This window comes from Centrocercus urophasianus, unplaced genomic scaffold, assembly GCF_019232065.1.
Source record: "Centrocercus urophasianus isolate 14NV4802_14NV808 unplaced genomic scaffold, USGS_Curo_1.0 seq_10, whole genome shotgun sequence".
Classification (NCBI taxonomy): Eukaryota; Metazoa; Chordata; class Aves; order Galliformes; family Phasianidae; genus Centrocercus; species Centrocercus urophasianus.
Window position 1 is genome coordinate 18,157,040 of NW_024884142.1, and position 16,223 is coordinate 18,173,262.

Sequence of the window (16,223 nt, forward strand, 5' to 3'; positions counted from 1 at the left end):
AACTGCAGACTGGCAGAACTTGTCTGGTCTTGTACAGCTGTGGTGGTTTTCATTTTTATTTCTAAGCAATATGCTGGACACAGCTTTCTGTTCTGAGGCTGTTTCTGAAATGGTAGTACGCAGATCATGGTTTTTACTTATGGATTGTAGCTATAATAAATTCACATAGTGGTGTAGAGCAAATTGCCAAGAAATTCAGGTCAGCTCTTGCGTGGGATAAATGGCATCAGATTTTGACACTTCAGGAAAACTGTCTTTGAGTGCAGTAATAAAACACTGGTACTGAGTAATTGGTTCCTAGTAATAAAATCCTATTAAGAAAATGAAATCTCTGAAGATAATAAAGCTGTGACTTTTCTACAATGGCTGACCTATTTATTTCCTGCCATGCCTTTGCAGTGGCATAGGGCTTTGGTAACAGCATTTGTAAAGATTAATAATAAATACTTCATAATTTTTTAACTCAGTATTTTTATGATGATCTTTGTAGAACAGTAGATAAAGCCGCGTAGTAGCGATAATGGCTATGGAAAATGATATTTTAATTAAATGAGTTAGATGGGTACTCATATGCTAGTTTCTTCTCTCAGCCTTCACCTCTGGAGAGGTTTTGCTGACATTGTTTAGGGCTGTTCTTAAAACTGTTCTAGTTCTGCTGAGCGTAGCATTAGTGTTAGACTAATGAAGTTTTTGGTGGGAAAACCTATCATGATTTCTGATGGTGTCTTCATGAGGGCACTTAGTGAAGCAATAATGAGTCATTCATGCTTCCTAGCTAACTGTTTCCTGTGTGGCATTGGTTATGCAGGGATATTTGTTTTCTTAATTATCTTCTCTTGAACGATGGGAAGAAGGCAAAAATTCAGACTCATAATGTTAAGATCTGAAGGAAATCTTGGCTTTCTGAGTGAAACCACCTTCCTCTCCACCCCTTTGCAAAGCTCTATTAAAGCAGGTTCGTTACAGCAGCAGTGTTCAGATGGACTGAACAACAGATCCCAGTATGGGGACTGCTGGAATTAATATTTAGTCTGTGAGAGTGGGAGAAAAACAGCAAATACTGCCAGAAGAAGAGTCAAAATCTTCATTCAGCCGAAATACAGTGAGCAGTATTGAAGACAGAATGAAATACTTGTGTGCATCAAGTTGGTAATGGAAGAAAGCAAATGGCATGACTTGGCAGCCTGGCTGTGAAGAGCAGTGTTCCAGTACACCATTGACTTCTTTTTAAAAAGAGTAGATATCTCAAACTAGGTAGCAGAAAGGAGGAGGACTAAATCAAAAGTTAGAGAAAGCTGTTGGTAAGGGCCAAATCAGTGAAATCAATTTACTGGAGACTTTTTGTTGTTACGAAAAGCAATGTTATTTAACAGAAGATTGGGATTTTGCTGACAAGGTGGCTTTCAAAGTAGCTACTTCAATCTACATATAATTAAAGTCTGGAACAGACTATATTAATTCCATCTTTCTTGCAATATTGTAATCTGTTTTAGGGGGAGAAATATCTAATGAGAATCTTGGTAACTGTCAACTTTAGCTTTATACCAGAATGCAAAAAAATGCAGGAGATGAGTTAATTTACATACTTTCACCCTGAATGCAAGTGAAATGAATATTTCCACAAGTAATAATGATACAAAAACCTGCAACAGCTCACTTACCAATTAAAAAAGGTTTAATTATTGAAAAATTCTGCTTCAAAGACTAAATACTAATCTTCAACCCAAATGTTATTTATATTGCAATGTGAATGCTAGACATTTCCGAACAGGAAAAAAGAAACCAATTACTTTCAGATGCAAATGCCTCAGGAAAACATAAATTATTATTCGGCATGTGTTTGACAAATGCTGAGCTGAAATTAGTGGAGTTCAGTTTCTTCAAAGTTCTGAAGTTCTATTAGTAAGTATGTAGGACGTGCGGGCAATTCTTTACTCCCATTGATTTGTTTCTTCTGCTGTGGAACATTTGTCCTTTGGCAACTCGAGCGAACTAGCTAAATATAAAGATTCATTAATTTTGTTTGTAGATAAGAGTATGAATCTTATGGTACGCATTAAATATAAAATATAATTTTATTTGTATATATAGCTTTTGCATTCTAGGATATAGTATTTCAGCAACACTTATGGTAACTGTTACTCCCTTCTGCCTGAATTTTTAATATATAGATATTTATTTATATATTATTTATATATTTATTTATTATTTATATATTATTTATACATTTATATTAAATATATATATATTATATAATATATTTATATATATTATATAAAAGCTCTGTGTGTGCATATGTACGTGTGTGTGTGTATATATATATATATATATATATATATGTATATGTATAAATAAATTAAAATGCTAAGACTGTAACCTGTAATTTTAAATCATGAGTTCACTGTTGGCTTTGCTTTCCTGAAAAGATAAAAGCCCACTTCACATTTTCTGTGGAAATGTGAGACAGAATGGGTTGGGAGTGTTGTTTATTTGAAAGAATAGTACAAAAAAAAACAATAGTAAAAAAAAAAGTACAGTTTTGTATTGATACCTGTGTCAGTCAGTAGAGATTCATGAGAGAAATCTTTATCCCATCACGTGAAAATGTCACTGAGTTGTTAGGTTTGTACTAAAAGCCCAGTAACTCTGATCTATATTATTTACTTCCTTTCTTTCATGTGTTTGGTGCTATGTAAAAATAATGTTTTATGTCCTAAATCCATTTGGCTTATTGCAAAAATGTTTTCTAATGTCAAAAACAATTTTGTGTAAATAGTTCCATTGATTTTGAAAAATGTTACCATCTTTCCTATGGGTTATGCTAATAATTCACAGGGAATAAGGAATAAATATAGCATTATTTTCTTTGTTTTTTCTTGAGCATATCTCAGTGCCAGTGCTGCTGAAATAACTTTTAATAACTGAAAAAACATTGGCAAAATTGCTTATTAATTTTTTTTTTTTTTACAGCATTTGAGATTTGCAACATGTTGTGAAAGGTTAAACACAATTTTTTCAGAGGAAAATTGATCAGCGCTCAAATGTCATCTGTCTAGGTACAGCAATATGCTGGCATGCAAACACTGCTCTCCTCACTCAGGTTCCCTAGCTGCATAGCATTTGCATGGTGACATTTTGTTACCCATTTAGCAAGACAGTTGATGTTTCAAAATCAATCTGTTGTTACGAGGCAGCCTGTAAGTTTTGTTGGATGGTGCAGACTTCTCTGGGAGATGTGATAAAATTGAATTCTTGGGTTTTGGCAATATGGGAGTCTCATGGCTTCTTAGTGGCAAAGATATTGTGTAGGTTTAGAAGGTGACGTGAGGTTATCACTCACAGATCTCTTAGTTAAAAGAAAGTGGAGCTTTCTCAGAAGTCTTGAGACTTTCTGAGATTTTTTTTAGAATTTATTTTCTTTTTTAAATTTAAACTAAAGCAACTGTTATGGTGTCTGATACATTTAGGATACAAAAAGAGGCTGTTACATTGCAGAGTTCATGTACTTTAAAACCACTTGTTAAGGAAATCACTACCTAAAAGTTAGGAGTTTGTTGAAAATAATGTTTGAAAGTTTATAAGTTCCTATTCATTAATGATTTTAATAAGAGAAATGTTTATGAAGAAGTTTTTTCATGAAAGAAATAGCATGTATACCAGCACAGAATCATAAAACCATCAAGATTGGAAAAGACCTCCAAGGTCATCCAGTCCAGCCATCTACCTACCACCAATATTTGCCACTAAACCGTGTCCCTCAGGACCACGTCTAAACATTTTTTGGACTTTTCCAGAGATGGTGACTTCACCACTTTCCTGGGCACAGGTGGTTCTTAGATTAAGGGGGGAAAAAAAAAAAAAGTTTGATCAATTCTGTACAGGCTGTAGATGTGCATGTGGACAGTGGGTTCTGGAAGCACTTACCAGCTGATAAGGAGATACTCTAGGTAATAATGTACGTTGTAGATTCTCTAATGCATCCTCCAAACAGACCTTGATTTTTCTGGTTAGATGTAGGAGGAGCCTAGAGTAATTCAGTAGGTTCTCTCAGCAAAAAGTAACTTTTGTCTAAGTCCTTTTTTCTGTGCTTCCTTGTAACCTTCCATGTAATTTTGCAAAATAACATCCGACTTGATATGACTTTTAAAAAATGTATTCATTAAGTGTTGACAGCGTTAAAGTTCTCTTGTGCAGTACAGCTAATTAGGACACCTTGTCCAGAAAGCAAACTCTTTGTGACAATAAAAATCTTTTATCTTTTTTTTGCATAGAAAATCTCTTGAGAGCAAATAGTTCTCATACTGTAACCTCAAAGTCAAAAAAAATTCACACTCGTAAAAAATGGAGACAAGGAAATTGAGTCACAGTAATCTTGTTCTTAATTGCCATGTATATAAATGACATCCTGGCAGCGTGTAGAGCTGCTGCTTAACTTCAAGTTTCGTGTCAGGCAAGCTTTATTTATTTATAAGTTTGTAGCAAGTTTTCAATAACATTCAGGAAAACTTCTTTCTCTCCTGTAAAGAAGTTAAGATAAGAGTGATTACAGTGTTTAGCACTATTAATCTCTTCTAAGTTTCAGCTGAACAAATCGGCTTTGCCTGATACGATACAGCAGTCTTCAAGTGGTTTCTCATTTCTTCTGTGTTTTTCATGCATGATTGATGAACATCTTTTTATCTACTAGAATAAATAATTAAAACTGGATATCTTGAGTATCCTGAGGATTTTTTCTCCCCTTTTCTGTTGAAGATTTGTACTGATGGCATGTGTAGCATTCTAGCTAAGGGTGTAATGGTCAGCATATCTTCTTACTTCGTCATACCCCTATTCCCTATTTTCATATTCTTTATGATTTTGTAGTGCCTGACTTTGAAGTAGCTCTTGAATGCCTCTGTTAGGAAAAAATGTGTAGTGGTATTGGGAGAGCAGTGGAGGCACCTTCCTGTTGTAAACAGAACCTGGAAAACCAAAAAGGGCTTTTGGTGACTGTGGAGTAAATAGCTGTGTTGAGGAGGTGTCCCATTTTAAATGGAAATGAATTGTGTTGTGAGGATCCCTCTTCTTCTTGAAAATAATTACTTGAATGAACGTAACGAAGTCTGTGTTGTGGAAAGATAGATGATCCCATTTTCATGGGAGTGTTTTATATAGAAATATTTATCTTGCCATTCCAGGTGACACAGAAGAGTCACAAACAGGGATTCATTTTGCTGATAAAACATGTGGTTGTAGGCGAAACAAAAAACAACAAGAAAGAAAGAAAAAGTGGAGGAATAATACTGGATTCTCCTGTGATTTGAAGTGATTATGTTTTATTTTTCCCTTTGCAGTGATCCCTGAACTAGGCAACATAAACTATTTCTGTATTCTTTCACTGTACTATCAAAGTAAAACTTGGCTAAACACAGAGATAACCAGTTTGTGGTTCTCAGTTCCTACAAGTCTCCCAGGTTATTTGTGAAACAGTATTTCTGTTCAGTTAATGTTATATACAACTTAGTTTATTACATACAGAGAGCTTTGGCAGTAGTATCAGTATTTTTTGATTTTCATAAATGTTGCCTTGTCATAAATGTGGTGTTTGCAACAGGAAGAAGAATAATTTTTTTTGTTCTGAGCAAATGTAACATTTAGAATTCATTTTCTAAAAACAATAAAAAATGGACCTAGTAACTGAGCCATACCAATAGATTCAGACGTGAAGAAAACTTATTCTCCTGGTGCTATGTAGGATGCTGGGTAGAGAAAAATACTATACCCTTATCTCATGTGAAAGTCTGTATGTGAGCAAGTGTACACAAATGCTGTTCTGTCAGGTATGTATATGAGTCAAATATTAACAGCAAGAGAAGCAGATGGCATTTCAGGTAATTCAGACTGTTGTGTTTTTAGCCAAGCAAAGTAGCTTGACAATGTTTAGAGGGCTTCCAAACTCCAGTCAGAAATAATTCCTGGCTGGGTGTGTTTCAAACAAAGTGGATTGTTGCTTTATGTAGGTTATGAGTATAGAATAAGTAGTTGGTTATTACTTAGCACTTCATGAGCCTGTAGCACTCAGTGATAAGAAAATGAGTTTTGATTTAAAATAAACGCATTGAATTTGTGCTATGCTGTATCAACCTACCTTGATAATACAAAGGTGATGTGGCTGGTGCTTCAATATATACCTTTGCATTACTGATGTGTGGGAAGCTGGACATGAGCCAGCAATGTGCTCTTGCAGCCTAGAAAGCCAAGCATATCCTGAGCTGTGTCAAAAGAAGTGTGGCCAGCAGGCTGAGAGAGGTGATCCTGCCCCTCTGCTCTGTGCTGGTGAGCCTTCACCTGAAGTACTGCATCCAGATGTGGAGTCCTCAGCACAGGAGAGACATGGACCTGATGGAATGTGTCTAGAGAAGGGCCACAAAAATGATCCAAATGGTGGAATGCCTCTCCTGTGAGGACTGGCTGAGAGGGCTGGGGCTGTTCAGCCTGGAGAAGAGAAGGCTGTGAGGTGGCCTGATGGCAGCCTTTCAGTATCCAAAGGGGAGTTACAGGAAAGAAGGGGACAGACTCTTTAGCAGGGCCTGTGGTGACAGAACAAGGAGAAATGGCTTCACACTCAAAAAGGGTAGATTTAGATTGTATGTAAAGAAAAGTCTTTTCTAGTGAGGGTGGTGATGCACTGGAACAAGTTGCCCAGTGGTGTGGTTGATGCCCTCCATGGGGACTTTCAAGGACTGTGCATTGCAGTGGAGTTGGGCTAGATAACCTTTAAAGGTCCCTTCCAACACTAAGGATTCTATGATTCTGTGAATTGCCAAGTTTCTGGCCTGTTTTAATATCGATGGATTGCTGGCACTTCAGAGTTCCCTTTGTTGCTGTCTTTGGATCATGTTTGGGTTATTATATACCAATATTGTATACCTGCATTTTGGATCTCCACTGCAGAGCTTTGCTTTTCTGGTGTCTTGGAGCCAGCCAAGAGAGTCTGCATCGCTGGTCCTAAAAGTTTTGGTTTTAAAGATCTAAAAAAATGTATGTGTAACATTAAACATATTTAAGTTACCTGTAAAAATATTCAAGAACTTGATGGTGATGTATATAAAGTAAGATTTGTTGCCATTTTAGTTTACGTTTGTCTGAAGGTAGTTTTCAAAATACAGCCTAATTTGACAGCACTAGGATAATGAAATGGATGCTACATTAAATATTTTATATTAGATTAATGTCAGCAATGTCTGAGCTGTTATGCTTGTAAATTTTATAGGAAAGGCAGATATATATATATATATATATATATATATATATATATAGTATTAAGCAAATGTATGTTGTTTAATACATAATTAACTAATAGTTCTCAATAGCGTGACATGTTTCAATGCTTTAATTAGTCATTTGCTACAAGAAGAGGGGTTCATATTTGGTTTAAAATAGTCCAATTACAAAATACAGGTTATTTGCATACACTGCTGTTGCTGTTTATGGAGAGACATGTCTATGTAAAAGTTATATAGAGATAAACGTCATTTAAATTTTTATGCACAGGTGTAAATTGTGTTTATTAAGGCTTAATGGACTGCATTACATTATGTATTACATATATTACATATGCTGTGTTGCATTATATATTACAGAGCCAAAAGGTTGTGTAGGTTGCATGTGACTTCAGTCCAAATATGTTTAGAAAAAAATATGCAACTTTCAATGATATTTTAGTGTTTATTGCAGATAATGTCATTGTAGTAAAACTGTTTTTCACTGTTTAACTTTCTTAATTTATAAATATTTCTGCTGACTTCAGATTGTGTAAGGCTGGACTTAATTATTTTTAATAGGAAAAAATATGCCTTAGCCAATGCTGTTTAGTGTTAGCAACACAGAAAGACTTTATTGCATCATTCTGACTTTGTGCTACATGTATTTCTGGAAGCTTGTATATCATTCACTGCACTTCTCTTGTCTTCTAGCTGACAGCACGATCACTGCCTTCCATACAGTCTGATGAGAGACTACAACCACTGCTTAATCATCTCAGGTAGTGTAAACAAAATGCACTTGGGGGTAGAATTTTTTTTCAGATACCTTTAGCTCTGTGATTTGCTTTGATTGGAAAAAAAAAAAAAAAAAAAAAGACAAGCTGGAAGAATATAGAGATATTCTAGTTTCTTGGAATGTATCTGAGGTTGAAGAGTAAGAATACTTTTTGATAGTCTTCAAGTTAGGCATAAGTTTTTCATCCATATATGATTATTTTTTCCCCTCTACTTTATGTTGTTTGGAGAATTCTCTTAATAATATACAGTAAGACTAAACCATGCAAACAGAGGGAGGTGCACTGGTTTAGGGCTAATGAAATATTCAGCCTTGAATGAACTTCTGGAAATGAACTTCTAGGCCCTGCTCAAAACAGGTCCAGTTAGATTGAGTGGTTCAGGTACATATCAGTTTGAATTGTTGAATTTTTGTTCTCTTTAAGAGTATAAATTTACTTAAATATTGAATGTCTTTAACAAGAGCCCTGTTTTTAAAGTTATACAGCATTAACTTTACTGAAATGATGCTAAATGAATTAGAAATAGAAACAGTGAGGCTCCATCATGACAGCGCTGTACCTGATTTAGGATGCAGATCTAGTCAGCATGCAGTTCATTTCCTGTGGTGCTCTGCTGTTTGTGATATCTGTACCTAAAAAAAAAAAAAATAAAAAAAAAAAATCCAAGCCAAATAAAAAAAACCTGCAGCATTTTATTTTTTTCATCATTTTTATTAATAATACATAAAGATGTTCTTATGTAAATCAGAATAAGAGAAATTGTTTATTGATGTGTGTTACAGAGCAGTGAATTGAAAAAGTGCGGCGTAACTGTTACTTTACTATTCAGGGGCTGCTTCTGATTGCTAATAACCTTTCATGTTTTTATTGCCATACATCTTAGTGGGACTTTCCAAATGTGCTCTGTGGCATACCTTTTTCCATTTGACTCTGAAGAGCAATTAGGTCAGCTTTTTCTGAATTATGCTCTCCAGGAGGCATTGCTGAGAAATCTGAAATCTCCCATATGTGGAACAATCTTCAGTATCACACAATCATAGAACATTGCACATTTTTTTAAATAACTTTGGTAAAGGAAAGTCTGCATTAATAACATCGAGTTTTACACTGTCTACTTAAACTAACAGGTAATCTGATGTTTATGCAAAATGGCGTTTTTTTGCATACTGATGTTAATTTGGGTTTTTTTTATTAAGCAACCAGTGAGCTGCTTTTATTTTACAGTTGTGACAGTGAAGGAGCTGTTCCCAGTACAGTCCCCAGTTGAAAAAATTGTGCAAAAATCATTGTCTTTTGGCAAATCCATTAAAAATAGGTGGAATACATAAAATCCTTCTTGAAAAACAGGCTCTAGCAGTGAACAGACAAATGACTAAATAGGTCTTTTCTGTTACTTATTTTCATGAATCAATGATTCATTTTTGCTTCATCTTACTCATAGGAAAAAGGAGACTATTAGTTTAGGCTTTCCTTTTCCTTTGGTGCATGAATTCTTACTGCAACATTTTATTTCTTGCATATGTCATAGAGCTTTATCTGAGGCTCAGATAGAAAAGAAAACACAATTGATACTTGCAGAGCATTGTTTGGTTATTAATGCTGTGTACATTTGTTGGCTGCTATTCATGACCGTGTGGGACTTTTAAATTAGCTAGTCCTCAAAGCTGATTTCATTATGGATTATGTCAGCATAGACACTTGAATTTCTGCTTGTTTTCTTTTAAAATGGGCATTTCTATGGTTGGACTAGTTTAGACTAAATGTATATTTTATGTGAGACCTGGGTACTCACAGGTCAGAATTCTTAATGGTGCCAGAGGATATAACAAATGACAGTGGTTACATGTAGCAGCTTTGGAGTTTCAGATGAGATATTAGCAAAAATATCTCTGCTAGGGTTATTGTGCAGCATGTAACCCAGAGATGGGCAATCTTTTGTTCTTGGAAATCATTAGGAACAAGCTAGAAAAAATCCAGGGCTGACCTGATTACAGTTGATCGTAGTGCCACTTTAAGTTGAATGTGGAACTAAATGGTCTTTCAGCATCTTTCACAAACAGCATTTGCATAATTTTGTTTGTTCTGTTATCAAATGATAGTTCCCAAGGTTGGTGCTGAAAACAATTGTTTTGCAAGTCTAGATTTTTTTTTTTTAAATGAATCTGCACAGTTCTTGTGCAGATACGTTTACCCTCTCGCACTCATACTGTAAAGAAGGAACACCACCATAGACTTGTCATTTCCTATCCTCAACATCATCAAAATGTCCTTCATATCCCTACTAAATCTCCTGGTATGCTAAATGCTTTATTTGTCAGAATGTTTTAACAGATCTTTTTTGAAAGACACATCCTACTCCTGGAAATGTGGGTACGGTGATTTCTTCTTGGTGGTAAACAATAATGCATGTGTATGTATGAGCAGTCATTGAGAATTTAACTCCAAGTAAATTGAATGCTTATGATAAGTAGCCCATGTTTATTTTTGTCACTTTCTGTCTCAGTTTAGTGTGTAATCCAGCTTTTAAATTTTAACCCGTTCACATGTAATCAGATGTGTAGACTATTTTAGAACAACTTAACTTGGTCTAAATGAAAGACAGTAACTACAGTGTTCTGTTTCTCCCCTGGATCATGACATGTAAGCAAATAATTGTTTGGCATGTAACAATATAGGAAATAGGATTGTGTGTTACAGGAAAATTTTATTTGTTGTCTGTTTATATTCTTCCAAGCTTGCTCAGCTTAAATAAGCCACTTTATCTTTTAGAATGTTTTGGCTTTGTGTCTGTTATTGGTTTAGGCATTTTGGATATTAATCCTGAATTATGAATCACTTCGATTTTTTCCTCATTACTTGAATTTGTAAGAGCAGACACTGAAATAATAGATTACATCATACAGATATGATCTGTTTACAGCAACCTGTGTAAAGTAAAAAATTCTAAGCTTTTCTTCCTTTTATGTTCTTAAAATTTATTTTGCATTCAGTATTGCATTAATGGCTTAACTGTTTCCTAGCATTGTTTGTTCAAACCAGCATTACTACAGTTCTGACAATTCTGTTGAATGTGACCCAATTCGTAAATCTTTACAAAATTTAATACTTATTGCCAGCTAGAAATGCTTAAGAAAATACATATCTCTAATTGTTTTCCTGTGGAAAATGTGTGTATGGTGTCTTTAGAATTGTGTTTTTGCAAGAACGTAAACTTGCATGAAAAAAAATGCATAAGCACAGACAGAAGTGCTTTTGTTCTTGTAGTTGCTGACTGTTGCCACTTTTTGACCCCTTTGTGTTCAAATGACAGTACTCTGTTCCTATGCTGGACTTAGCATTTTGTTCCTTTATTTTTATTTCAGTCTGCCTAGCAGCATACATTGAAACAGGCACATTTTTATTCTTAAATACTGCTTTTTATACATCTTTTGTAGAAAGGAATGCCGGTCTTTCATCTGAGTGATGTGGGTGTACTTTTGAAAGAAACTCTAAAAATAGATTACATCTAAAAGCTTTACATCTGATGACTGAAAAAACAATATTGACACGGTGCTATGATGTTTACTAAGGAATTGTAAGACTAATGAGATTTTAGAACTGTTATTTGAACGTGCAGTTAATCTTTAGTTGTAAGATAGGCTTGGAATTATTTTAGTATCTGTGATTTTTGGATTGTGGACATTTCTTGAGTGATTGAAGCATGCTGAATGGAGAGATGCAGGAATTTCTGTATGGAGGGAAAACAAAATTATTTTAGAGTGAAAAAATGAAGGCATTGTGGCTTGTTAGAATGCAAGCAGACAAAAAGAAATTGTGAAGAGCTATATGGATTTTTAATTGAGTGAGGAACTATCAATATCAGGGAGTAACCACAGAAGCTGTGTGGAATAAATTAAAAAAAAAGGGGGGGGGGGGGGCTAAGTCCAAAAGAAGAGCTAAAACTGGAAGCTGAAAAGAGTGAGCGTGATCAGAAGCCTGACTTGTGTTGTGAAGCATTTCCAAATCAGTAGTGGGAGGCTATTTGGCAATGTGTAACGGTGTAAAGAAATAAGTGCTGTTATTTATAGAAGAAAGGATTGTCTTTTTTTTTTCCCTCAAGGTTGTTGAGATTTTCAGTAGAAAAGTAGAGAAAATAATGGCAATTGGAAAGGCAATAAAGTGTTGTTTCATTGTGATCAAGGGATCTACAGAATTTCTACTGTTGAAAATGAAAGGCATGATGCATAAAACTGCAAATCCAAAAGTTTCTGTCCAATGGAATCCTACAAACATGTAACCAGTTCTGGCTTTGTTATGCCCAGCTCCAATGTACCACGTACTCTGCATGGATGAAGGTGTTGTTTCAGTTTTGTTCACCTTTGAATGCAGTGTGTAGAGTTCAGCTCTGTGGTGTCAGGAATGAAGCAACTTGGACAGGCTGAACCAATATGCTGACAGAAGTTCCATGAAGTTCAACAGAGGAGAATGGCAGGCACTGCGACTGGGTAGGAACAACACCGTGTACAAGTAGAGTACGACACATGACCTTGCCATGGTCATGTACTACTTTTTAATGTAAAAGCTGGGAAGCACACTTGAAACATTCCCTCTTTGCCTACTGTGCTGAGGATATTTAAGCTTTTCAGAGTCTGGAAAGTATCATTTATTCTACCCACCCACCACTTGAGTTCTCTGTCTCAGCTATGCATTGTTGTGTAAATGAAAACGAACTGGTGCTGTGCTTGGTCCCAGAAATAAGCCAAAATGACCAATGAGTAGCATGTATAATAAAACAAGTGATTCGCACCACGGTAAAATCAACTTGTAGCTGTATGACGGTACAGTGTTGAAATGTCACAGAATAGTCAGTGGCACCCAGTATCATCGTTTTTGTTAAATTCTTCTTTTTTTTTCCTGATGTTTATCTCTCTATTTGTCCAGAAGATTTGATAAATGATCTCTGTACGTCACTTGCAAAATCCCTTTGGCACAAAGAAATTTGTTCTTATCCAGGCTTTACAGCTTACTAGGTTAAAAATGATTTTTGATCCCTTAAACTAGATGTATCTTTGTGCTTGCTTTGCCTGCTGCACTGTCAGCTCCTAATTTCTGTAGGGTTCTGCTGTAAGAATTTCTCTTGGACTGTTCTGTAGTACTGCATATCCTCAACCAAGAAAGCTGTATATTTAAAAGCAAAACCCAGGCACCTCGTGCTTGTATTTGATTTGAAATGACTTAATTGATGGTGCTTGTATGTTTGCTGTGATATACTATAGCATTGCCTGAGCTAAGCTTAGTTGTCAGAAGTAGCTTTGCTACAGTATCGGTGAGAGATGAGGCTGCGTGTGTTGAACCCTATGCTATTTTGGCTAGACAGCTACTGTCTGGAGTTTTTATGTCAGTACTGCAGTAAATCCTCCTCCGCTTTTTTGTTGATACTCTGAAGAAGAAGGTGTTCAGTTTTTCCTCTTCCATCCCAGCAGATGTTCATAGTGATACGTAAGTAATGGCTTTTTTTTTTTTTTTTTCTTAAATGCTGCACATGTAGAAGAGTAGCAAGGTACAAGAAGTTCTTGCTAGAAGAAAACAGAAGTACCCCACATTTAAGAAGGGTAAGGATAAGGATTTAGGAAAGTGTAGGCTGGTCATTCTCATCTTGGTTTCAGACCTATGAAAAGCAAGAAGGAGATCACGACACAGATTTCAGAAGGTGAAATTATGCTTCACCAACCTTATTGTCTTGTCAGGTGGAATGAATAGCTCAGTTGATGGAGGAGATCAGTGGATGTTTATCTGGATTTTAGCAGGACTTCTGACTCTCTCTGAAGTAACAGTTTCCTTGGTAAACTGATGAAACATGGGCTATATATATATATATGGACAGTGAGGTGGTCTGAAGTGTGCTTCGCTCAGAGTGTTGAAGACCAGTTTAGAGGCCTGCTGTTAGAGGAGTGCCTCAAGGGTCAGTGTTGGATCCTGTATGGTTCGGTGTCTCTTTTAATAAATTAAATGATGGGATGGAGTGCACACTTAAAAAATGGCAGATGCAAAACTGAGAGGAGTTTGCCTCACCAGGGGTTGTGCAGACTTAATCAGAGCAACTTGGACTGGCTGAACAGATGTGCTGACAGAAGTCCATGAAGTTAACAGAGGGAAATGCCAGGCACTGCATCTGGGTAGGAGCAACCCTGCGTACAAGTAGAGTCTAGGGGTGACAGCTGTAAAACAGACTTGCAGGAGGAGATCTTGGGGTCATGGTAGACAGCAAACTGAGAGCCACCAGTATACCCCTGAAGCAAGGAAAATCAGCTGTCTCTTGCGTGTTATTAGGAAGAGCACTGGCTGCAGGTCAAGGGAGGATTCTTCCTCTTTGTTCACTTCTGTTGAAGGCCCATTTGGAGTGCTGGGCCCAATCCTGTCTTAGAAGGAAAGGCTGAGAGCTGGGATTGTTTAACATAGAGTAGAGATTTAGGTGTATGTGTGTCCTACTGACAAATAAAGAAGTACTGTATAAGGGGTGTAAAGAAGATAAAGCCAGACATTTCTCAGTGATATCCAGTGATAAATCAGGAAGCGGAGGACACAAATTGAAATCCAAGCAATTCTATTTAAATATAAGTAAACATGTTTTAATGCAATTTGAACACTGGATCAAGTTGCCCAGGAGGTTGTAGAGTCCCCCTTGGAGGTGCAAAAAACCCAACAGGATAAAATGCTGTGCAGCCTGCTTAGTTAATTCTGTTTTAAGCAGGGGGATTGGACTAGCTGATCTTCAGAAGTCTCTTTCAGCCTCAACAATAGTGTGATTCTGTAATCTCAATTCTGGATGACAATGCAGCATTCCTTTAGGATATAGGAAAGGAGGATTTCTTCATGCTGGCTCTTGAAACCTAAATTACATGACTTGTTAACTATTTCTTTCTTGGTTTTGTCTGCTGTAAAATATTTCTAGCCCTTAATTGATAAAATAATTTCTTCCCAAATTTGTAAATATTAAAAAAGGAAAAAAATTGAATGGAGGTAATTTTAAATGATGTTGTATTGCTTGCTTTGTTTTTCAGCCATTCTTACGTTGGCCCAGATTACAGCGTACAAAAAAACACTGGAAAAATTGCTCTAGAGCACATCGATGCTGTAAGTCCTCTCAGTTCATTGAATTCTATAATATGTTGATGAATTCTGATTTAAAGCCAGATGCCTTATATGCAGACAATCTTTTCATTTTTTATTCAGTATTTGTTTTGTAACTATTGAGAGCTACTTGATTGAAATAGTGATTTTAAAATGAACAGAATTAACTGAAAATGTATCTAATCAGGATTTAAATTGAAGCTATAATGAGTTGCCTAATTTGTTGCTTAGTTCTGTGTATTTTCATAAGCACCTAAAGCAACCACTATAAGCAGATTTTAATAAAATTTTCTTATTTAATTATTTTTCAACTTAAACATTTTGCAAGTCTTTTATCTGAACTGTAGAAATAGGTTTTAGTATCTACCTTAAACACAACAACATTCCTTTTAGTTTTGAATTCCATGACATGACTCAGATATCCAAAAATAAAGATGCAAGGCCCAAGTAAACTTAAGTGTTGCGTTGTTTTTTCTGTTGGGAATCTTGTTTCATAAGAAATAATTTTCTTCAGATAAAGAACCTGCAGATCAGCTGCAATGAATGTTAGTCTTGCTTGTAGATGCTTGAAGATGTTAATACAACAGAACCCCGATAAATTATTGATGTCTAAAGGATACCATGTACATGCATATTATTCCTTCTAGCCATTCACATTTTGAAGTGATCCCAATAAACTTACACCCTACCAATTAAATGACCGCTGTCTTTTTGTTCTCTTGACAGCTTTCTGTGAAATCATTCCCTCTTTGCATGCGCCAGTTGCACAAAGCCCTACGTGAGAACCATCACCTCCGTCATGGAGGCCGTATGCAATATGGACTTTTCTTAAAAGGCATTGGTTTGACTCTAGAACAGGCACTGGAGTTTTGGAAGAAGGAATTTATCAAAGGAAAAGTGGATGCAGACAAGGTAATTGAACTAGTGAGAAAGACCTGATATGAACGTGAGGATGCAGTTAATGTGCACATGTGCTGTAGGTTTGGATAGGTGCTTGTTAAAGTAGATAATTGTACAAAAAAACAGTTACGTATTCTAAAGCTTTGTTTCTTTTTTTTTTTTTTTTTTTTTT

At 35.8% G+C, this 16,223-nt stretch overlaps 1 protein-coding gene across 2 annotated transcripts in view; it reads left to right on the forward strand.

Moving 5' to 3' along the window:
* Positions 1 to 16,223, forward strand: part of LOC122163455 (DNA primase large subunit-like) — a 106,541-nt gene that overhangs the window by 18,873 nt on the left and 71,445 nt on the right. For both annotated transcript variants that reach the window (XR_006169941.1, XM_042824704.1), the window contains exons 3-5: positions 7,956 to 8,023; positions 15,082 to 15,154; positions 15,878 to 16,063. Coding sequence is in view for 1 of the 2 variants with exons in the window: in XM_042824704.1 (XP_042680638.1) it covers positions 7,956 to 8,023; positions 15,082 to 15,154; positions 15,878 to 16,063 (327 nt within the window). In the remaining variant the exon portion in view is untranslated. The remainder of the gene's footprint in view (positions 1 to 7,955; positions 8,024 to 15,081; positions 15,155 to 15,877; positions 16,064 to 16,223) is intronic.